The sequence below is a fragment of the Typopeltis vanoorti genome, chromosome 6 (genome assembly GCF_054136105.1).
Source record: "Typopeltis vanoorti isolate ZY-2024b chromosome 6, IOZ_Tvanoo_1.0, whole genome shotgun sequence".
NCBI lineage: Eukaryota > Metazoa > Arthropoda > Arachnida > Uropygi > Thelyphonidae > Typopeltis > Typopeltis vanoorti.
The window spans coordinates 118,219,372-118,244,019 of record NC_143554.1 but is presented as its reverse complement, the minus strand read 5'-3'; the positions used below and the strand labels follow the sequence as shown (position 1 = coordinate 118,244,019).

General features: G+C 34.9%; 1 protein-coding gene across 1 annotated transcript in view; it reads right to left on the bottom strand.

Annotated features, from left to right (window-relative positions):
- Positions 1-24,648, bottom strand: part of LOC150105860 (liprin-alpha-1-like) — a 394,932-nt gene that overhangs the window by 12,578 nt on the left and 357,706 nt on the right. Inside the window, exons 21-24 of the mRNA XM_090394581.1 lie at positions 21,385-21,560; positions 16,809-16,906; positions 10,155-10,330; positions 740-808 (exon numbers count right to left, since the gene is read on the bottom strand). Coding sequence (XP_090250707.1) covers positions 740-808; positions 10,155-10,330; positions 16,809-16,906; positions 21,385-21,560 — 519 coding nt within the window. The remainder of the gene's footprint in view (positions 1-739; positions 809-10,154; positions 10,331-16,808; positions 16,907-21,384; positions 21,561-24,648) is intronic.

The window sequence follows — 24,648 nt, the reverse complement described above, 5'->3', positions numbered from 1 at the left end:
TCCCCATGACTCTGCACTTCATTTGCACATTTATTTTCTCCCATACATAATCTTCTTTCACTGACCACAAATCCTATTCATAGCTTTAGTGGTGACAGCATACTATTTCTCCTCTTCACTTGACAATCCTTGTAATGCTCAAACATTACAAGGATTGTCAAGATTGTTCACTTGACAATCCTTGTAATGCTCCAAGCTTTAAGATCTTTCATAACCAATGATTTAAAATCTGATCTCCTTGCCATTCTTGAGTGATGTGAGAACAACTTTGTGAACTTCAAAATAAATAAAATACAGTCCTGTCTTATTTATAGAAAAAATTATCTAACTTCACTCTCCCTTTCCTTTTATAATACCAAGATTTCCAGATAAGATCAGCTTTCTCTTTTTGAGCTGATTTGATGTCCTTTATGTTTTGCTCAAGACAATATTTCTATAATTTTTCTATATTAGGATAACCTTGATATGCAACTCTGGAGCAGAGGCAGAAATATGATGGCAGTTAAATATTTAACTTTCATTGCATTTATGAAGAACATAAAATTTTATGTCTAAAGTAAATTATTCATCTGTATGTAATACAGAATAAAGTTTATTTAATAATTAAGGAAAAACTTATAATCAAAACTGAAAAATCTAGCAAAAAGAAATGTCTTTTAGTACTATATTTGAGTAATTTCATTAAATAACATATCTTCATAATTATTTCATGCAAAAACATAAAAAGAAACAAGTTTACCTCATCAGGTCGTCGATCAGTACCTTGTAACAGAAGGTTAGAATACTCCGTCTCTAAAAGTTGCCTTGCCTGAAAATGTAAATATAAAATTTTCTACTGGAAACAAGAATATTTAAAGAATTTTATAGATAATAAAATTTTTATTATCTATAAATAAATATTAAATTAATAATATTTACATATTAAGAATAATATATATAATTTTGGGAGAAAATGAAGAATGCTAAAGTCATATCACAAATTAATGTTCATATGGTTTAAAGGACCATACCAGGTTAGGTAACTCTTTGTTCTGGAAGGACTACTACCCAAGAATTTGGAAAAGGAAGACTGCAAGAGATTTAAAAAAAAAAAAAAAAAAAGGAAGAACAACAAGAAGAGAGGAGAGGTAATAAGATGGACAAAGGAAAGTAAAGAAACAGGTGAAAGAACAGAAATCAGTCACTGGGATCTGATCCTAGGTTATTTCTATTATCAATTATCTCTAAAAATAAATTATCAGACAAATTTCATTGTCTTATTTTTTTTTTATTATATGCTAAATTCTATTTTACACAACTGGAATCATGGGCAATAATAGCATCTAGGAGTTCAAGAGGGATCTTGACAAATAAATGAGACAAGAATCAAATTTATTGCAGTGAACAAAACTTTACTGCTCAGAGAGAGTCTATTACAACTTGAAACATCTTTTCTGAAACACGCACTTGTCATGCACTTGACAGATCACCACACAACTGTCCATAAGAGAATGCCAAGTCTCATCAACACACAAAAAAATTCAACTAAAAATACACTCAAATAAAGAATCATAAAACTAGAACACCTAAGTTGAAAGTCAGAATTTGAGGAGGTTGTAAGCATGATAGTACAAAATGGTTTGATTAATACAGGTTTGATGTAAAATCAGGAATAAGACAAGAATTTACACTACTCATAATGTGACAAGAAGATGTCATTATGAGTAGTGTGACATTTTGGACATTCAGAAAATGTCCAAAATGCTATAACTATGGAAGAAATGATATGCTCAGTGAAGCTGCCTATCTTCTCATTTATTTTCACAGGATCAGTAAATCTTTTCATACTGTAAACCCAGGACAACAATTGACAAAAATCTTTGAAATAGCAAGTAATGTGAATAACATAAATAGTTTACTATCAAACTATGTAATACTATATTCATTCAACTGACAAAAGTATGAAACTAATTATTTAAAAAAAATTAAAACTGATCATTAAGAAAAGAAACAGCTTCTCTAAATAATGTTAATAATAATAATAATAATAATAAATAAATCCTCCAATGGCTTTCAATTTCAAAAGGAAATACACAGAATTCTTTGAGCCCTAACTATTGGAAAACAATAGGAAGCTGATCTACAGCATTTTTTTTTTTTTTTTTGGTAATTAAGTTCATTTCTAACTATGATTTATCCACATTTATTAATTTATTTACTCTTCCTTCCTTTAAAACAAAATGAAACTTTAAAAAAGTGGGGTAGTGGAGACTGAGTGGATATATATGGTAAGCAGTAATGAAGAAAAGATATGTGGAAGTACAAGACTAATAATTATGAGAAGCTTATAGCATGGAATGAGGAGTTCAGTGGTAATGACATAAATATTGCTTGGGAACTGACAAAGAAATACATAACAGCATCAATGTGTGAATGTATTCTGAAGGTCAAAAGGCTAAATAAGGTGGGTATAAAATGGATGACAAGGGGCATGAAATCTGGAAGAAGAAGACATTTTAGAGGCGGTACAAGATAAATAATGATAATAATCATTTGCATGAGAAGTATAAAGAGCAGGCCAGGAGAGTAACTCAGTAAGGACAACAAAAGTGCAGTACAAGCAGAAATGAGCAAATCATGCCAAGAAAAACATCATGAGTCATTTTGATATGTGGCAAGTAGAAGGAAGAATGAATATGGTAAGATGCTGTAAATGGATAAAAGTGGGAGATTAGAGACTATTGCAGAGAACACAGTCAATTTATTCAGTGAAAAGTCCATCAATCTGTTTCATCCATAGTGTGAAATCAGTAGCTCAAATAAAGAGAATGAAATCAGAGCAGACTTAATGATGGGCGAGCAAGAGATATGTGAGGAATTAAGTATTCTAGATGTCAATAAGGCAATGGGATTTAATGACATATTACCCCCATGTCTTAAGTGAATGTTCCAAGGAGTTAGCATCAGCCTTGCTCTCCGATTTTAACAATAGTCTTGCAACAGCACAAGTTCCAAAGGAGTGGAAGGAAGGCAAAATTGTTCCACTTCACAAAGGTAGTGATAAGGTTAAGATAACAAATTACAGGCCGATTTGTATATTTCTGGAGTTGTAGGGAAGGTATTGGAGAGGTTGGTCAAATATAAGATACAAAGGTGGGTTGAAAACATTGGTATTCTTTGTGCTTGTAAGTATGGATTTGTTAAAAGTAGGTTGTGTTTTACAAACTTTATTAGGTATTGTAACAAGGTGACAAATGTATTGGACAACTGAGATGCATATACAGTGGTATACTTAGATTTTGCAAAGGCTTTTGATAGATTGCCACACCACAAGTTGGTCACTAAACTGAAGCACATGGAATTGGATAATGGACTAGTGAGTTGGATAAGTGACTGGCTATCAGATAAATACCAGCAAGTTGTGTATGGGGGGGGGAGGCACTATCTTGAAAGAGCAAAGTCACTAGTGGTGTGCTGCAAGGATTGGTTTTCAGACTACTGTTATTTAATTTGTATAGTAATGCTATTGTACAGGTTTAACTGGTGATATACAACTCTTTGCAGATGATGAAACTGGGAGAGTGATGAGGAATGAAGCAGATGCTGTAGCCTTACAAGAGGACATGAATAGATTGTATGAATGGACAACAGTATTGAACTATCAATTCAGTGTAACGTGTAAAGTTCTGAAATCTGGTAGGCAACAATCAGATACAAAGTATACACTTGGCAGGTAAATTTTGGATGAATCTGAAGAGATAAAAAACCTTGGAGTGAGTGGTGGCAGACAACGATCTGAAGGTCAGAGGTCACATTGCATAAGTTGTGAAGACATCACATTACAGCAATGATGCAGAGGAACTTAACTTTTAGAAATAAAGAGGCTCTGGTTCTATTGCATAAGGCCTTAATATCAGGCCTTGTATGGATTATTGTGCACAGATTTGGTCCCCTGGTTTTCATGGTGATGAGGATATGTTGGAAAGGGTCCAGAGAACACTGACTAAGGTCATAACTGGCCTTTGGATGTGTGATATACGGCAGATTGAGGGAATGCAGTTTGAAAAGCCCTGTGAATAGGAGGAAGAGAGGAATATGATTGAGACAAAAAGCTGGTAAAAGGTTGTGACGAGGTTAATATGGAAGAAATTTTTCGTAGAATGGGGGAAGGGGTAGAACAAAGGGATATACTTGGAAGTTGCATAAGAAAGGTGAAAGCATGGGCATAAAGGAGTAGATTCTTTGCATCTTTGCATGAAGAGTGGTTGATCAGTGGAATGTTTTGTCTGACACTGTCATGAATGCAGATATAGTGAATGAGTTTAAATCGTGTGTAACAATGTTTGCCTCCCATGATGAATATTTTGACTAAATGGAGGCATACTGTTAATAATAATAATAATGATTAAAATTTGCAAGAATATTGTTAGCAAAAGAAAATTTCTACTGGTAGCTTTTGTTCACATAATAGAGTGCCAAACATCCATGAAAAAGAACATTGCATCATGGAATAAATTTAGAAGTTAAACAATAAAAGAGGAAAGACAGCAATATCAGATATTATTATATGTAATAATAATAATGATAAGTCAAGAACTTATTATTATTAATAATAATAAGTTCTTGATTTATTAATTTTATTAATAAATCAAGTTTTTATTAATAAAATTTATTAATTTAATAATAAGAAGAAGAACTTATTAATAATAATAAGTTCTTCTTATTATTATTAATAATAATAAGTCAAGAACACGGTCTCAGATAATCTGAGATCTTGTTCTTGACTGTTAACAAGAACTCATCGAGGAAGGCTATAAATCACCCAAACCAGCTATCATACCTTCCTTTAAATTCATACACACTAGGGGGGAATTAACTGAAGAAGGTGCTGGTTGGGTCATGGTATAAAAGAGTTTGGATCCTTCCCACTGGCTCTCTCTGGGTTCTCCAGTCATCGTATAGGTTGTCTTATGTGGTTTTCCTGAGTGACAGTCAGGAGTTCTCTCCTTCTGCCACGACAAGGAACAAAGTAAGCAAGATTTCGGTTCCCTATTCCCAATTCCCTATTATAGAAAGGAGGGACACCGTACAGCTGAGAAGAAAGGTAACTACTGCATGTTATATCAACCGTGTTCTTGACAAAAAAAAAAAGAAAATCTGTGAAGAAATAGGTGCCCGCATAGTGAATCTCATGACTACAGAATCGCAAATAGATTGTGTTTCCTTGGAAGAAGCTTGATGTGCTGAAGACGGGAAGGCCCACCTTGATCCGAGAAATCTCTGATATGGTCCACTACAGAAGAATTCATCCTCAGAAATTATAAACGAGTAACAGCAGACACTAGCATAGAAGATCCTTATCAAATGGTATCGTAAAATCTTATATTATTTCAAATCTTAATGTAGCTCTGAATGTAGTTCAGTTACCGATCAATTGAAAGACTTGAACAAGAGTTGAACTAGGACTTTAGTGCATTTAAGTTTAGAAAGAGAATAAGCTTGTCAGTGTTAATAGAGAAATAATCGTGTGTCTAGAAACTTATGCATGTCATCTATACTTTGTCTGAGAGCTGTTTGAAGAATTGAATGTGGTTACTATTGTAGCGATAGGATTATTTAACCCATATTACTCTCGTGAGTTAATGTGTGTAAACTAATTGTGTTTAATTAAGGTATTATATCATAATATTGTGCTTGGACAGATGAGAAGTTTTAGTCAATTGTTAATATTTGAGAGGATATCCTTTTATCATATGCACGGAGTCTTTTGTGGCAGCATAATCGCCCTTCCCACATAGAATTTTATAACATATCAACTGTGTTTTGTTAGTATTGCTTTGTATTGCTTCAGCTTAGTATTGAATTAAATTTTAACGAATTTTAATGTATTGTATTGTATTGTGCTTATGTATATAATAAACTTTTGCTCATTGAAAACTCAGTTGTCTGAAATTGCCATTCAATGCACCGCTTGTAATAACGTACGAATCAAGCTGTGGGGGGGGGGGGGGGAATTAAGTTGCGAGTTCAAGGTCACGACTGCATAATTGTTTCACACCTAAACATATTTAAGAAATTGCTTCTTATTTTGATTCTTTTCATAAACTAAATGATCTAAATGGCACAGCTAAAAAATATAAATGTTTTAGGACACTAAGGGGAGCAAGAGCTTAGATACCTTGTATTTGGGTGATATCACGTATAGTAAGAAATTTGTTACAAACAAGAAAAAAATAAACTTGTAAGAGTAATTAACAATTATAGGATGGTAAAAGGAGGACACAACAGTATCCTATCAAATGCCTTAGAAAAATCTAACATTATCATAGTGTATCCATTCCTTTTATCCAACTGGGCTGTAACATTGTTATAAAATATGAGCAAATTGCTAAAGCATGACCTTCCTTCACTAAGCCCATGTTAGAGGTTTAATGGAATATTAACAGCACTGAGAAAGGATTAAAACTAATTTTAATACTTCCAATATTTCGTCTCCATCACAGAGACATCTTCGGGGATTACAAAAATTTTTTGTAACAACACACACGCAAATACAATACAGAGTGAAACTAAAGTCCTATCTAGGTGGTGTGCCCTCTATGGGCATTTGCAGGTGGCCTGGGATGTAAAGAGGGATCTCTGATAATTAAAGTTTCCCAAATTTTGGAGTTTAATGCAACCGTATTTGTTTAAATTAGGTTGATTCCTAAGTGCAGATGCAGATTCAAAGAATAGTCTTTCTAAGAATAGTAATGCAGAAGTCATATTTTCATATACAAGTAATCAAGGTGTCACACCTTATTGCTGAAATACTCTGGATTAGAGATAGGTGTTGAAAGTTTTTTCGCTTGGTTAAACTTTGTTTGCTTACATTTGGATAAAGGATGAAACCAAGAATATAATTTCTTGGCATCTTTAATATGTAGTATAACCTCTTTTCACTTCTGGGTCTGGCTCCCACTGATGAGACCTTAAAAAAAGGTCTGGGTAGTGGCCCTTCCCATAATGCATATAGCATAGCATTATATGTGTCTGCAAGGATGTGTGTGTATTGCATTATGGGATACTAAGGCAATTGATGTGAAGTCATTTGCCTCTGTATACAAGTAGCCCAGTTATGCAGTAACTTCACACATAAACTTTGTTTGCTTACACTTGGATGAAGGATTAAAGCAAGAATATAACTTCTTGGCATCTTTAATTTATATATAATCAAGCGGAAAATTTTTCGATATCTGTCTCTAATCCAGAGTCAGAGTATTTTAGTAATAAGATGTAACACCTTTTAATTGCTTGTATATGGACATATGACTTCTGTATTACTTCAATCTTGGTATCATTTCTGGGTCTGGCTCCCACTGATGAAACCTCATATAGTAAGCCTGTGCAATATTTTTGGTCCAGCCAATACCAAGAAATTAAAAAGGAATTTCTTCAACTATTAAAGAAACATGGAAGATTTAGGCTTTCAGTTTTAAAATTCTGCTATTAAACAATATGGTTTCAAAAATCCATAAAATATTGCAGACTAATCACACATGTGCACACCTCCTGTCTAGGTTTTCATCTTCCCCCGTTCAGAGTTAATGATAAAAACCTAGGTAGTACAGGAGTCTGGCTTTTGGACCTTTACTAGGTAGTAAAGGTCCAAAAGCTGAAATTGTTCCTGAATACTACAACACTTTGCGCTTAACTTTAAGACTGCTAAAACACTCTGGCGCTGACATTCTTTCCGTTAAAAAAAGTAAAATTTGGTATAAAGAAATCTCTTTTGCTGTGAAATTCCACAGTTGGGTACTGACAACAATACTTTGTTTCACAATTCGTGGAAGTTCCAAGGATACTCTAACAGGAGGGATCTTGCTTGGCATATGGCCACCTTCCAGTCAACACCATCAAATGGAGGTATTTCAACATCGGAGAACCAACCTGTGACATCAATTACCAATTGGAAACAGTAGAACATGCATTCTACAGCTGCCCTCTTGCCCTGCATATTTGGAATAGATTATGTAATGTATTGGGCATTCCATTACTTAAAACAGAACAGGTTATTTTTTTTGCAATATTCATCACCTATAAGCAATGGGAAGAGAATTTTGATTTTTTATAATTAATGAATTAAAATACCGTTTATGGAAGGTTAGAAAGAAACATGGATTTGAAAACCAGCAATATGACATCCAAATGCTTTATAATATTGTATTATGGAAATTTTATTGTTCAGTCAGACGATTTTTGTATATAGAAAGAAGCATTCTAGGAGATACAAATTTATCACTAGATGATGTAGACCAGTGTTTTCCAAACTTTTCGATGTAAAGCCCCCCCCCCCCCCCTGGAAATATTAAAATATTTCACGGTCCCCATCTAAAAAAAAATTCATATTACAGATATATATTATTATAATATTTGTTGTATTTATATTCAACACAAAACATACACAGCGAATATTGCAAAAATGCAATGCAAATATTGCATTTTTAACATCTTACATACACATTTGACATGGCACACTTAGTCCTAAAACATTTTAAATTTGTTTTCATTATTTCACATCCGCTCCCTCAACAAAACTAACAAACCCCGAGGAGGCCGTGGCCCACAGTTTGGGAAGCACTGGTGTAGACCACCCACATTATGCAACATTCACCAGGGAGAGATAAAATTGTGTCTATTCTTGCTATGAGAGGTTATTTAAATAGTTCCATCTTCTTTATTCAATGTGGTCTTATAGTCAATTGCAGGGATGACTGGAGAGAAATCCCAGGCAGAGAAGGCCAACTCAAGGCAGTTAACTCAGATGGGACTAACTACCTGGATATCAGTCATCCTTGCACTTTAATTTCAATTAGTCTTTTGGTTGTTCATCTATATGAGATTGGTGAAAAAGGAAAACTGATAGCCTTTGGCTATATGACGATATAAAAGAGTTGAGGCCTTTTCTCTATCTCTCATGCTATCTATCTGTCTTTTCTTTCTCCTAATACTATCAGGCTCTCTTGCACCCTTATACTAATTACTCTAGGACTATGATGACCCTTTACTTTTCCACCTCAATAAAGGTCAAAACTGGTTGGTAACTTGATTCTGGGGGAGCAGAGGTTTTGCCCTCTTAAGATTTTTGCCTTGGGGAGCTTTTGAGCATCCAGGAATTTGGATCCACTGGGGGTGGCTTGTATTAGAGCTTCCCTGGCTGATGCTTTTCCCTGGAATATAAGCTGTTCTGCTTGGTGGTAGGGTGAGCCTGTCACTGAGCAGAGGCACTGTTAAGTTAAATAATCCTTCAGGTAGCTCCTGGTTGGGTGATCTGAGGGATTGCATGAGTTTTTGGAGAGAGATATCCCCTGTACTTAAACAGGGAAACTGGTTTGGAGAGTGTAACCCGCCCCCCCCCTTCCTTTCAAAGAGCTTCACTCAGATATTTAACTAATCAGAAACATTTTTTTAACCACCCAATTGGCCATGTGGATCAAATATATCAAAAATATATGCTTCATATCCAAATCATTTTTTTTATAATATTCAAAGATTATTAATTATATGAAGAGCCAAAGGCTTCAATTCGGCGACGTCAAATTATTTAAGTTAAGGGATATTACATCCCATATTGTTTCATGCCGAATATAGAAACTATATAAAGTTTGGCGAGTCCAAGCGTAAGCAAATACCTGGATGGCAACACATAACCCATTTGGTAGTGCAACAATATTCAATCCATTGAAACAATATTCAAAGGTTATATTGTTTCAATGGACACTTCACATAAATGTCCAAGCTGGTACAGTGGTAAATCATTATGCTACAATGCTAACACTTGGAAAGCCAATTAAAATAATGAATAATATTTAAAAATCATAATCTATAAATGCATATCTAATATTAAGAATATTATATAAAATATAGCTGTACTAGTGATTATATATGTTATGTATATAATCACTAATACAGTATGTACACAAAAGCATCTTAACAATGCAAGCATAGTGGCATAACTACATATGTTGAAATCATGTGATATGAGGGACAGAAGAAGAAGAAGTCAGTAAAAGATATCAAGGAGGCTATCAAAGGCACATTGCAAGGTGGGCCAGAACTGAGGTTATGCCACTGACCTAATAAATAATTTACCAAAAATGCTTGTTATTTTTATAAACCTGGATATTTAGAAGTACCTGAGTATTTTGAGTTGGAATCTGAAGTATCAAAGCCATTGCATTAAGATCAAAACTTTCATCTAAGGCAATTAATGCCCCATGCACACCAGTTTCTATTAAATTATTGGAGTACTCTTTTAATCCAATGGAATCTGTCCACTTGATTACTCTTTCATTTGACCATACAACCACATCTACAAAAAAAAAAAATAATAAATAAATAATAATAATAATAATAATAATAATAGCACCAGAGTTAAGCAAACTACATAACATTATACATTTAAAAGAAAAACTAAAATTAAAATAAGTCTAAAACACTTCACTTCTCTGCACTACAAAGATATGAAGGTTTCCAAATTGTCATGGTATAATAATAATAATTATTATTATCAAGAGAGACCTCCAGGGAATCAAGATCCATTGAGGAAGACCACATATCACCTGCACCAGCTGTCATACTTTTTCTTGAATTCATTCACACTACTGGCACTCACAACCTCCAAAGGCAATCCATTCCAATCATGCATTACTCTATGAGAGAACAATCTAGCTCTAACCTCCTCCTTCATGGAATTTATTCTCAGCTTGCATGGATGCCCTCTTGTCCTCTCCCCACCCTCCATAAAATCAAAAATTATACCTGCTAGTATCCTGTATAATCCTTTCAGAGGTTTGTAAGTCTCAATCATATTACTCCTGTCTGTAGTCCAATTCTCAACTGGTCTTCATAATCTGTATTCAATGATTAAAATATCATCTTTAACATTCTCCTTTGCATTCACCCCACTGTATTCGCACCATGGAAACCAGGAGACTAGAACCTGCACACAATAGTCCAAGTAAGATTATATTAAGGTCTTGTAAAGAGGCAAAATTACTTCTTTATACTTACATGTTAAAGTTTGTTTCAGCATTTCAATTATTCTCTGAGTTGTATTTGCAATGTTTGCTATAAGGATCAACTTCCTAGCTACTAAAACTCCAAGATCCCTATCATGATCAGTTTCATTCCACAGTTCCAACTATATTCAAATCATTCTGCAAGTATTGATTACCCTGCTTATCTTTGCATCATCAAATAGCTGTTACTTGTCAAATCCTTCCCAATGTCATTAATGATGTATCCTCTCAAAAGCCTTAACAAAGTCTAAAAGTATCATAGAGTAGCCATTCCTCTTGTCTAATGTTTTCACTGCAAAGCATAGATTCTGTCATCCCATTTCTGTATATGCACTCTAACAATGTATCCAATGTGTCCAACAATGTTGATAGCACCACCACCCTTGTGCTATCATGCATTGCACTAGAGTGGTACAAAGAAATTATCAAATATTCTTTCCACTTCTGTGCACGTATGTTAAAAAAGTTTTCAGTCATTCGACTGAAAACTTTTTTAACATACGTGCAAATATCCAATCAGCTGAATTCTTACACCATTTGTGCAACAGCTCTAGTACCTTCTCCTTGCACCTGAGTTTCTTCATCCTGTGAAGAGGTAGCAGTGAGCTCAATATTGTATACACCAGGTTGGTAGCTTTTAGCAAAATGTCACTCATTTTGAATAATCTCTTCTGCATCTGTCAATATGCATACCATCTACATTCAGCAGTTATTCTTTCATGCTCATTCTTTCTTTTACTTGCACATAACAACAGAATTCTTTTGGGTTTTCTTTAGCTTGCAGAGATGGTTTCTTTTTATTATTATTTTAAAGCATCTCCATGGAGTCCAGAGACTCATTGTGGGAGACCCAAATTAACCAATATACAAACAAATCCCATCATATCCTCTCATTGAATCCATTCACCGTCAGGGAACTTGCTACCAATTCTGGCAATGCATTCCACTCACCCACCACTGTCCATGCAAAAAATCTGGACTGAACACCTCTACTAACCACACTCCTACACAACTTGCATGGATGGCCCTAGTTCTCTGACTATTTCTTATATATTGAAAATTTTCACTTGCATCAATTTTATAAAACTGCTTTAATATCTTAAAAGTTTCTATCAACTAAAATTTCCAACAGCAAACTTTCAACCTGTCCTCATAGGAGTGTTCCACAGACCTGTTCACCATCTTGGTCACTCGTCTCTGAATCCTCTCTACCATCTCCTGGTCCCCAAGAAACGCAGATGACTAAATGTGTGTGTGTGTGTGTGCAATAGTCAAGATGTGGCAGAATCATAGCCTTATAAAGAGGGATAATAACTTCCTCATCTTTACTTGTTAATGTGTTTTTCAACATTCAAGTAATCTTTTGAGCTATTTTACCAACTTTTGCAATATGCCCTCTAAACTCCAACTCTTTGTCCACCATTATCCCCAAGTCCCTAGCCTCATCAATTTCCTGCAGTCCAATACCATCAAGATCACATATGCAGCCTTTTCAACCCAAAGTGCATAACCTTACATTTTGCAACATTAAATTGACAATCATTATTCTCTGTCACCATGCCAATTTATTTAAATAATCCTGCACAATATCTACATCATGTTTATCAACTATTGCTCTCCCAGCTTTGCATCATCACCTCTTAAATCTTTTCCTGTCATTGATATAAAAATTAAAGAGTAGTGACCCTAGTTCCATTCTACCACATACTACTCTCTGGTGTCTGTCTGTCAGCCAACCCCCCTATCCATGCTACTAGCCTCATATCCACTCCCATTTGCTTCAGTTTTTATATGCAGACTTAGCTTTCCATACAACAGTTGTAACTTTTCTGGGCTACTCCTTATAATTTTCATAACCGTCATCATCCCTATGCACATGGTATACCTTCCAAATTATTTTTTTCTAAAGAATCTCTTACTCATCCAGAAATGATACATGTGACAGAATAGTCAGTTGGCCATAATTTCCTACTTTGCAGTTCAGCATGGAACCTTTTCTGAATGACCCTGACACTCACATCTCAAGTTCCTTCTGTCCCATGCTGCCCAAGAAATTTGTCTTGCAACATCTCAATAAATTTGGTTTCATTCTTCTCATGAGATTTCATCATTACCCAATGAATATTAGGATAATTAAAATAGCCAATGATGTCTATTTGCACGTATCATGTCTATTTGGTAGTACTTTTGTCACCACTAGCAACTGACCCACTAGGTAACAACACCCCACCATGTATTTGATCTTGTTAGACTCTACTTCACACTAGATGGCTTCAAACTCATTGCCACATGGATAATTGTTACTACTATTGCAATCATAGTTTTGTACTCGATAATTGGACTCAAATCATCCAATATCATTAACAGCAAATATCCTCCTCTCCTATCCTGTCTGTAGTCCTAAGAATACTGTATCATTTCCACTTGATAAGTATATCTGCTTCTAATAGTTAGGTCTCACTAATGCCTACAATATCAAGGCAACAAACTCTACCTCTTTGTTTTTGAAACTCCTGGCATTGTGTACTTTGTATAGAGACAGAATAAGTTACCTGCATGCTTTTTTTTTTGTTTTTGTATACTCCCTTTTGTGGTTTATGTGATCCAGTTGTACAACTTGCAGATCTTTATTCGTATCTAATGAATGCAATTGGTTTTTCCTTATAATCACTTCCATGATGCACATTCCTCTCATTAACAGAATTATTCAAAAGATTCTTTCCATTCCTCCCATTAAAATCTAGTTTCCCTGACTATCTGTATTAGATCTCATACCAATTAATTTTTCCAGAAAATCCAGATACCAAATATATTCAAGTGTCAGCTTATACAAGCTTTCCTGACTCACTCCACACACACATAAATACCTGCAACTGTTCTTTCTACACAGTATGCACTGAACTGTTTGCAATCATAGCCCTTCTTAATTCATTTCTATCATATCTAGGTAATATAATATTTTGGCTTGCTGGCTCTTCACTCTTACTTCTTCTAACAGTCTTTTCATATCCTCTCTTATACTGCATTTATCACCAGATCACCAGATAAATAATTGGTTCCTACTGAAACTGCCATCTCTTTTTTTTTTTCTGCTTTTCAATTATATTCATTAAATTTTATTACATTAAATTCACTAGATTTGAGCTGATAAAACTTGAAATAATCACATGGTCATCAATTGCATGTTTTATGATTGAATCTCCATACCATATAATATCTTTCTTTTTATAATCAATTTTACTTACCTGATTATCTTTATGTGAAATGTTACCTGATTCAATGTTTCTTCTTTTGCTACCTATCCTTCTGTTCCTTCTGATGCCTCTCTAATACTCTTTCCAATTTCCCTCATCATCTGTGTAATAATTTGCTTTAGTCTAGATATTTCCAAAGTTAATTCATACTTGATATCTTAAAATCCTCTCACAAAGGTGTGAGAATAAGGTTTTTCCTGGAGGGTGGTGAATGAGTGGAATTCATTGCCTGACTTAGTTGTGAGTTCTTCGTCTGTAAATGAATTCAAGAACAGATATGACAGATATTATTTTGCTAGTTTGGATCTCCCGCAATGAGTCTACTGATTCAATGGAGATACCCATAATAATAATAATAATAATAATAATAATAATAAATAATTGTGAAAATGGCATGCTTCTGTTCACTGGAACCAAGCCCCCACCCCCCCATGAAGAATTTCAATAGCATTCCTCTTTGTCTATTGCTATTGCAAAGTTTTCATCATGAAATATCAGGAAATACTGTATATAAAATACTAGAGAGGCATGAAAATCAGCAGTAATATTACTACAAAAACTAATTATTTTTAGAATATAACACAATAAACCAGATAGAAATCACTAATTTTGCAGGAATGTCAAACACACTGACCTTCCACTATAAAGCCTCTAACAAGACTAATGAACAAACAAACAGCAAGTAAAGAGAGTATTCTTCAGCATGCTTTGAACTGCACAAAAATAATAGTGAAATATATCCAGTCTGTTCTAGCATATTGATAGAATTCTTGTTGGTCGTCTTTAGCTTGCAGAATCAGTTTCTTTTCATAATCAGCTCTTTCATACAACAGTTGTCACTCTTCTGGCCTGCTGCTTATAATTTTCATAACGGACATCATAATTTTCTTATGAATCTCTTGCTTAATAAGATTACACATCCATTTGACTCCTACCCTATCTTCAAACTCTTGGGACACATTTTGATATTGCATCATTTAAGTATTTTATAAATGCTTCCCATGCACTGTCGATATTCTTCTCATCCAGCCTGATCCCATTCCACTGAACTCAGTATACTCCTCAGTTTGTCATAATTTCTATGTAACCTTTTCTGAATGGAACATTCATAACCTTAGCCACTTCCCAAGTGACTACCACATGATCTCTGTCATCATTTGGAGGCAGAATAGTTACATCTTTAAGTGAATCACCCTCTGAAACTATAATCAAATCTAACACTCTTTGACCCCAAGCTCCTTCTGTCAGATGCTGCTTGAGGAAGTTGTCTTGCAACAGCTCAATAAATTCAGCTTTATTCTTCTCATGAGATTTTACTGCTATCCAATCAATGTTTGTATAATTCAAGTCTCTCATTATGATTACTCTTTTCGCACCCATAATTTCTAGTTGGTGATGCATTTCTTCATCACTAGCAACCGATCCAGCAGGTAACAATACCCCCACTATGTATTTGATCTTATAAGATTCCACCTCACACCAGATGGATAATATATGTACATATATCTCATAAAAATTTATGAGTAAAAAAAAATGAGGAAGCAGGAGGATGGTTGACATTATGTTTAATAATGAGCAACTTTATGGAGTTATTACAGTACTGTTTAAATTTCAGAAGGAAGTTGGATTCTCAGATTATTTTGTGAAATAAAATTATCATGTTAGGAGGGCTAGTGTCATAAAATTGCCACCACATAATGCAAGATGTAAAAATTAGTGCAGGAACTAGTAGTAATTCTTAAATGGGCTATAACCAATGGATCAAATCTACACCACAAGAAGCAATTCCATATCTTTACAGTACCACCTGCAAAATTCAAGTAAAAAAAAAAAAAGTATTCTCCTTATAGAAATATATCCATCACACTTGGAGAACATGTGGCCTGACTTTTCACTATAGATGCAGATCTTCGGTGAACATTCATGGCTTGTGAACTGTATGTGTCATAGAATCATTTATTAAACTGCTTGTGGTGCTTGGATCTCCAAACAAAGATTCTGCAAATTCTTTTCTTCCAGGGGCAGTGATGCCAAAGATTTTTAGGCCAATCTGGTCATATCTTTTGCCTGGAAAAGTTTAATTCTCAAGTCCAAGATTGCAATGCAGTAGCAGGCACAGAATGCTTTTCTTAAATGAGATCCAACTATTATTCCCTTCTGAAATGCTGTTAATTCTTTCTGTGTAATCAATATTCCCAAGATCAAAACAAATGATAAACCTACTGATGTCATTTTCAAATTGCCTCTTTGCATTTATTTTTCTGCCATCTATAAATTTTACTAGGACAGCATACATAGTGTTAATTTTCAGCATTGAATCTGATTTCTCAATCTTGGCAATTTCTTCCTTACAGTAAAATAGCTATAAATAACAATAAGAATCATGTAAACACACATGCATGAATTGTCATTAAAGCATTCCTGAGATATACTCTATCAAATTTTTAATGAATCAATTAATAATAACAAAGAACTAAAAATACTCAAAGCTTGCATCAAAAAGTAAAAGAAGTACCTTTATTTTCTGTTTCTCCTTGATGTCTTCTTTCCTCTAATGACTGTCTGTCATAATTTAATCTTTTCAAAGAATTAATCCCATATTGTAAACTAGTCCTATAAATAAAAATAAATTAGGAATTGGATTATGTAAGGTATAATGTAAGATAATCCTTTCATTCAGTGATATTAAATGGTGAGCATAACTCATCAAATTAATTTATGGAGTCAACTACTGTTTGTGATAAAAAAAAACTTTAATAATATTAAAATTTTCTATGTTTCAACATAGAAATTAAGTTCACCATCAAGAATATATATACATATATATATACACACAAGCTACATAACAGCAACTAGTATTGTAAGCTACATTAAGTATAAAATTACATAATCTACCTAGTTTGACATTATTATTATTATTATTTGTCACCTCCAGGAAGTCCAACAACTCATCAAGGGAGGGCACCGACTCTACAACTCGGTTTCCACCACTCACAATCCACCAACTGACCACAACTACACCAAAGGCATCTACTGCAGACCACTACCACTGGTATTTCCACAGACAATCACAAACATTCATGCCCACAGCGGGATTCAAATCCCGCTGTGGGCATCGGTACCCTCTTATCGCATAGCACTCCAGCCATCTCTCTCCAGTTCCTCCATTCTGCTTGTCCAATCACTTTTCCAATCAATCTTTTTATGTAACTCATACCCATGAAGGGTTGTAAACCAATTAGATTGGTACTGTGGATGGTGGATGGGCTGAGGATTTCTTTTTTCTATTTATATTAATCTTTATAATTTTGCTATTTTTTAAATTTATTTATTACCTAATCTAGAAATTCTACTCTAGAGACCAAATGCAGAACTTTTTCATGCCCATTTAGGCCTGCAGTAAGAGGAATGGTAGTATCACACTGGAGGCTGAAATTCATCTCCCACCTAAACATAATCATCCATGCCCATGGTGGAATTCAACCCCACAGCCACAGGTTGGAGAGCAGATACACCAAAATGCATTTATCATTCTCTTCGGAATGCATTCCACTTGCTCATTGCTTTCTGAAGAAAAAAAAAAATTCTTACTACATACTTAGTGAGGGACCATATACAGCACTGGGCAGATAAGGGTAATGTTATCTGTGAGAGTCAACATGGATTTGTGAAGGGTGTTATTGTTTTAGTAATATGCTAGCCTTTTATAATAAAGTTACAAGAGCAGTAGATGAGAGAAAGGCATATACTGCCATTTTCTTGGATTTAGTGAAGGCATTTGACAGGATGCCACATGATAAGCTGATATTTAAGTTGCAGCATATGGGTTTGGATGTCAGGTTGGTCAACTGGATTCAGAATTGGCCTGTCCAATAGGTATCAGAGAGTTATGTATGGTGAGGCAGTTTCAAGGAGGGTTACAAGTGGGGTCCCACAGGGCTTAGTACAGGAACCTATATTGTTTAACCCTTTATATCAATGACATTGTTAGTGGATTGCAGGGGGATATTCAGTTGTTTGCAGATGATGCGAAGCTGGGAAGGGTTATTAGTAATAGTGCATGTGAGGCAGCCCTGCAAGAGGATTTGAATAAGCTAGACAGATGGGAAAATGAATGGGGCTAGGGGAAGTAGGGGAGACAAGAGATCTGGGATTGATGATTGATAGAAACCTGAAATTAAGGGGGCATATTGCAAAGGTGGTGAAGGTAACGCAGACGATTGCTGCAATAATGAGAAGGACACTGACCTGCAGAAATAAAAGAGTTATCATTCCATTGTATAAGACCCTGATCAGACCACACTTAGACTATTGTTCTCAGATTTGGTCCCAAGGATTTGCAGGTGGATAAATTAACTGTGGAAAGGGTACAAAGGCAGATAACAAAAATGGTTTTAGGACTGTACAATGTTAGTTATGAGATCGGCTGAGGGAATGTGAATTGCAGAGTTTGGTGGATAGAAGAAGGAGATATGATATGATCGAGACTTTTAAACTGTTGAGAGGTGGTTACAGGGTTGACACTGGGGAGTTCTTTCGCTTGGTTGAACAGCAGGAAGGAGTGATGACAAGGGGCCATCTCAGAAAGTTACGAAAGGAAACTGTGAGCAAGAGGCTGAGGGGTGGTTTTTTTGCATGGAGGGTGGTTTGAACCATGGAATGCATTGCCTGATAGAGTGGTGAGAGCGAGAACAGTCAATGAGTTTAAGGAGTGATATGATAGACTTTGTGTTCCCTAGGAAGGACCTCCCACGATGAGGCTTTTGACTCCATGAAGCTCTGAATAATTATAATAATAATAATAACTTGAATATCTCCATATAAGTGTTATTCACTAAGTTACATGACCCAACCATATCCCTCCCCATGATGAGTTTTTGAATCCATTAAGGTCTGAGGATACTACTAATAATAAATAATTGGAGAGTCTATAGAGAATGTGAATGTCTTTAAGGCATGGCATGAAAGCTGTGTCCTTCTGTCATAAACACAGTTTATCATGTCATGCCTTAAAGACATTCACATTTCTGCAGACACTACACTCTCAAGCAATGCATTCCAATCATTCACCACTTTCTATGCAAAAAACCTGTTTCTCACTCCTTTGCACACATACGCTTCTTATATAGCTTTCAGGAATGATGTCTTGTTCTTCTCCCATCTTCCATTATTCAAGTAAAAACCTCTTCAATGTTAATCTGATAAATTTCTTTACCAGCTTATATGTCTCTATTATATCACGCTCTTCCTATCCATTGTACCTGTCCAATTGCTTCCAGATTCTTTCCAATACTTTTTCATCCTTTTAAAAACCAGGTGACCAAATCTGTGTATAGTAGTATATATATATGGTTTAATCAAGAACTTATATAATGGAACCATAATATCCTTATTTCTACAAGTCAGTGTCATCCACATCATTGCCAGAATTCATTGTGCTATCCTCACAATTTTAGCAATGTGTCCTCTAAATTTTAGATCTCTATTCACCATCTACCCAGATCTCATTTCCTGCACCTCCTCTGATATATCCCCACCATGTGTATATTCTACATCCACCTCTGTTTTCCAAATTTTAAAACTTTATACTTTGCAACACTGAACTGGTAACTCCACTCCTTCATCCATTCATTCAGTCTATTCAATTCCTCTTGTAAAGTTACATCTACATTACTCATTGTTCTTCCCAAATTTACATCATCTGCAAACAACTGAATATCCCCTTTCAAATATTTTCCAATATAATTAACATAGGTTAAACAGCAATGGCCCTAAAACAGACCTTTGAAGCACACCACTAGTGATTTTCCTCTTCTGAGATATGTTCCCCCTATATACAACTTGCTGATACCTATCAGACATCCAATCTCCCAATGCACTAATCTAAAATCGAATCCCATCTGTTCTAGTTTAACTACTACTTATCAATGTGGCAATCTATAAAAAACTTTTGTAAAATCTAAGTATACTACTGTGTATCCATCTCCCTTGTCCAATTCACCTGTAACCTTATTGTAATAACTGACCAGATTGCTAAAACATGACCTTCCTTTAGCAAATCCATGCTGTCCATCAAAGATACAACTGTTGTCAGCCCAATGCTGGATCCTGGTTCTCACTAACCTGTTCAACAGCAGGAAAATCTTGCCACACCATTGGAACTTGACCCATGTAAGACTCATATTAAGCAAGGCAGATGGCAATTCCCCAGTACATTCCCTCAAAATGTGGTGATATATCATCAAATCTCACAGCCTTATTAACATCAAGTTTACTCAATTCCCCATATGCCTCTTGTTCACATCACAGTCAATCTCTCCTCCTCTTCCACTGCCCTCAAACTCTGCATGATGTCACATTAACAAAGATGAAATACCTTTATGAGCTTCCCATTTAATATTTCAACTATATCCTCTGCAGCACTTATACATTTACCATTTTTTGTCAATCAATGTTATTCTTCCATGATCATTCTTTTTTCTGCTAACTGCACCAACCAAGCAACCCTACTTGTCTGTTCTTTCTACTTCTCATGGAACTGACTATTACCACTCATCGTATGTTACCTCCATAATGCCTTCTTCCTCTGTATTCCATACTTAATTTCTGTATTCATCCATTTCACACCTACCTTATTTAATCTTATGACCTATGGAATACATTTAAACATTGCTTCTGGTAGATAGTTCTTGAACAGCACTCAAGCAGTTCTGATCTCCTGCAATACATAATAATGTATTGCAAAAAATATTAGTGTGTAGAGCAATGCATAATAAAAAAAAATTTGAGAATTATTTTTCACTTTGCCCAAGGGTGCAAGATTGTTTGCTATGGTTCTGGCAATATCAACTACTAAATTTACACCTTATTTGAAACTATATTATAAAAAAATGGTACAGGATGGCTAGTACAATGACATTAAATTAATTTAGACATGGTATGATAATGCCAGGTGCAGTAACAGTCAGAACAGCCCTCATATAATGAGTCGTATAACTCCATAGATGATTACAGTGATGATAATGTTAATATATGAGTGTGCTTTATCTTGATTTTACAGGTATTGCATTATATATTTCAATTTTACTTACCTATGAAAGCTATCCACCATCTTTAGATGTACCCGTAAATCCTTCTTGGTTAAATGATCCAACATTCGTGCATCTACTAAGCATTCCATGAATGTAGAACGATACTGGGGCAACCCTAAGCTAGGAAGCCATTCATTGCCTATCCATTCATGATTCATTTCTCCAAATGCAAGGCTCTTTAATTTAAATATAAATACAAGTTTCAATATAACATTATTAAATTTTTCTTAATTAAAACCTCAGCAATAATTTGGACCATGAAAACTATTTAACAGTTTTGAAAATTATTTCTGAAAATTTTATTTAAATATAAAATGAAGAATTTCAATAACTGATAGTATTATTCTTGTATTATTGTGAAGTTGCTTATGGGTCAGAGTTACACAATTGGAAGGAGAACTTCATATAGCCTTTAAAGAATGCAGAAAACCAACTGGGAGGTCCTGATCTAATAACCAATCCTCACCTCCTTCTAGTGCATGCCATTAGTAGGTATCAACTTGAATAATGAATGAATGAGCATTGCTATCTACTCAAATAATGAATGAACAAAAGAAAATGATGGTATAATAGGACAAAATGTCATACTAATTAAGGTTTTACCTGAGTAATAAGTTTTTGTCAGAAAACTAGAAAACTTATCTGTGGTTCTGCCCAAGCACAACAAGATAAGCACCACAGATAAGCACCATAAATGCAAGTATACCAATGGAAATAATTGCAAGTATCTGCTAGATTTCAGGACATGAACTAGTCATTACTAATACTATGTTCCAATATGAAGATGTGCACAAATTCACATTGAGAGAAGCCACAAAAAAATTCTCCTTGACTATATTATTGTTGATAGTGACATCTTCACAATGGTTGAGGACTCAAGAATATATAGGGGGTTGGAAATAAGAAGTGATCTCAATTTAGTTTTGAGCAGAATAAAAATTAATATTACACTAAAACAAAAAGTTTCTAAAAGAATCAAAGTTGAGTACCTTTCAAAAGTGATACAACACTTTTGAAAGTGATACAATACAAAAGTGATACACTTTCATCTGTAGATACAAATGAACAAAAATTATTAGTGGGGGGGGTGGAATGAAAGAGTTTGAAAACAAAAACGAAACCTCAGTAGCAATGCAAACTCTAAAGGAAAACACTGTTAGGGATGCATGTAGTATGCAAACATAGACAATTCTGAACTTCATGGGAGACTTAGGAAGTTAAAGAGGCAATTCTGGAAAAGAAGAAAACTTATTAAAAGTTCCTGGAAGATGCTTTGAAAGGTTACAGAGAAAAATGTAAAAGTAGCTGAACAAACTCATGGGAAGAATTTTGGTAAGAATATAGAAGATAAATAATCATGAAGATAGCGAAATGTTCTAAAGGCTGTTCAAAATTGAGAAAAAAGTACTCTGAGAAGAATCAGAGATAATAAAGGTGATATAAAAACATAAGTTAAAGATGATTTTCATGTCTCTGGAGTAATTACTTTGAAAGACTGATAAATGAAACAAGCAGTACCAGAACTGTGGTACAAAATACTCAAGAGGAATATAATCAGGAGATTATATCAATACTTCAAGAAGGAAAGAAATGATTAAAAGTAGATAAAGTAGATGATATATGGCCAGAAATGGTAACATATGAAGGCATAAGCATTTTACAGTGGCTACTTGCATAATTCAGACAGCTGGATTAACAAATTGAATTCTAAATGATTAGAGTAGTTGTCATAATGTGTGTTATGATCCATCGAGTCGTTTCCGACTGCTGGTGACTCCACGAACATACATTCTCCATTCAGATCTGTCCCTGGCCATGTCTTTCAGAACCTCCAAGCGCACTCCAGTTGCTTCTTTAACTTCATCCACCCATCTAATTCTTGGTCTTCCTCTTCTCCTGCTTCCATCAACTTTAGCAAGCATCATCACCTTCTCCAGACTGTCATTTGCTCGCATAATATGTCCAAAGCATGACAATTTTTGCTTGATGATCATAGCTTCTAGGGAGCAATCTGGCTTTATTCTGTCTATCACTGATTTATTGGTTTGCTTTGCAGTCCATGGTATTCTTAGTAAGCATCTCCAAACCCATAATTCAAATGCATCTATCTTCCTTCTTTCGCTCTTTCTCAGGGTCCAACTTTCACATCCATACAGTACCACAGGGAACACCATTGCTTTCACGATTCTGATTTTTATTGTGAGGCTAATATCTTTAAAACTCTAGCTTAAATTTGTCATTGCTTTCTTTCTGAGTAATAATCTTCTTCTAACTTCTTCAGTACAATAACCATCTTTATCAATTCGGGATCCTAGGAACACAAAATTGTTAACTGCTTCCATTTTCTCCCCATATAATTCAAAATCGTTAAGTTCACATGTTGCTATTACTTTTGTCTTTTTGAGGTTAAGTTTAAGACCATATTTAGCACTTTCTTCTTTAACTTTTATAATAAGTTCCACCAAATCTTCTTTGCATTCTGCTAACAAGGTGGTATCATCTGCATACCTCAAATTATTACTATTTCTTCCACCAATTTTAATTGAAACTGAAGACTCCACCAGCCCTGCCATTCTTAAAATGTATTCACTGTACAAGTTAAACAGGTAATGAGATAAAATACATCCTTGTTGCACCCCTTTACCTATTGTGAAATACTCAGTTTCTCCAAGATCTGTTTGGACAATAGCTTCTTGTTCATAATAAAGATTACTCAGAAGGATAATGAAATGCTCTGGGACTCCCATTGTTCTTAACACATTCCACAGTTTCACATGATCTACAGAGTCAAAAGCCTTGCTATAGTCAAGGAAACAAAGGTAGACATTCTTGTGATATTCCTGTGCTCTTTCTATTATCCATCTCACATTGGCAATTTGATCTTTTGTTCCTCTGCCTTTTCGAAATTCTGCCTGTTCATCTGGCATTTCTCTCTTCATGAATGGTTCCAGTCTTTTCTGAATGATCTTAAGTAAGACTTTACTTGCATGAGAAATCAGTGCTATAGTTCTGTAATTTTCGCACTCTCTTGCATCGCCTTTCTTCAATAAAGGAATATAAACTGATTTTTTCCAGTCCCTAGGCCATGTAGTTGTGATCCAAATTCGCTGACATAGAGCTGTTAAAATTTTAACTGCCTCTTCTCCCAGGGCTTTGAGCAGCTCAATGGGTATTCCATCTCCTCCTGGTGCTTTCTTACTGGATAGCTGTTGCAGTGCCCACCTCACTTCACTCTCCAGTGGTACTGGCTCCTGTGTATAATCC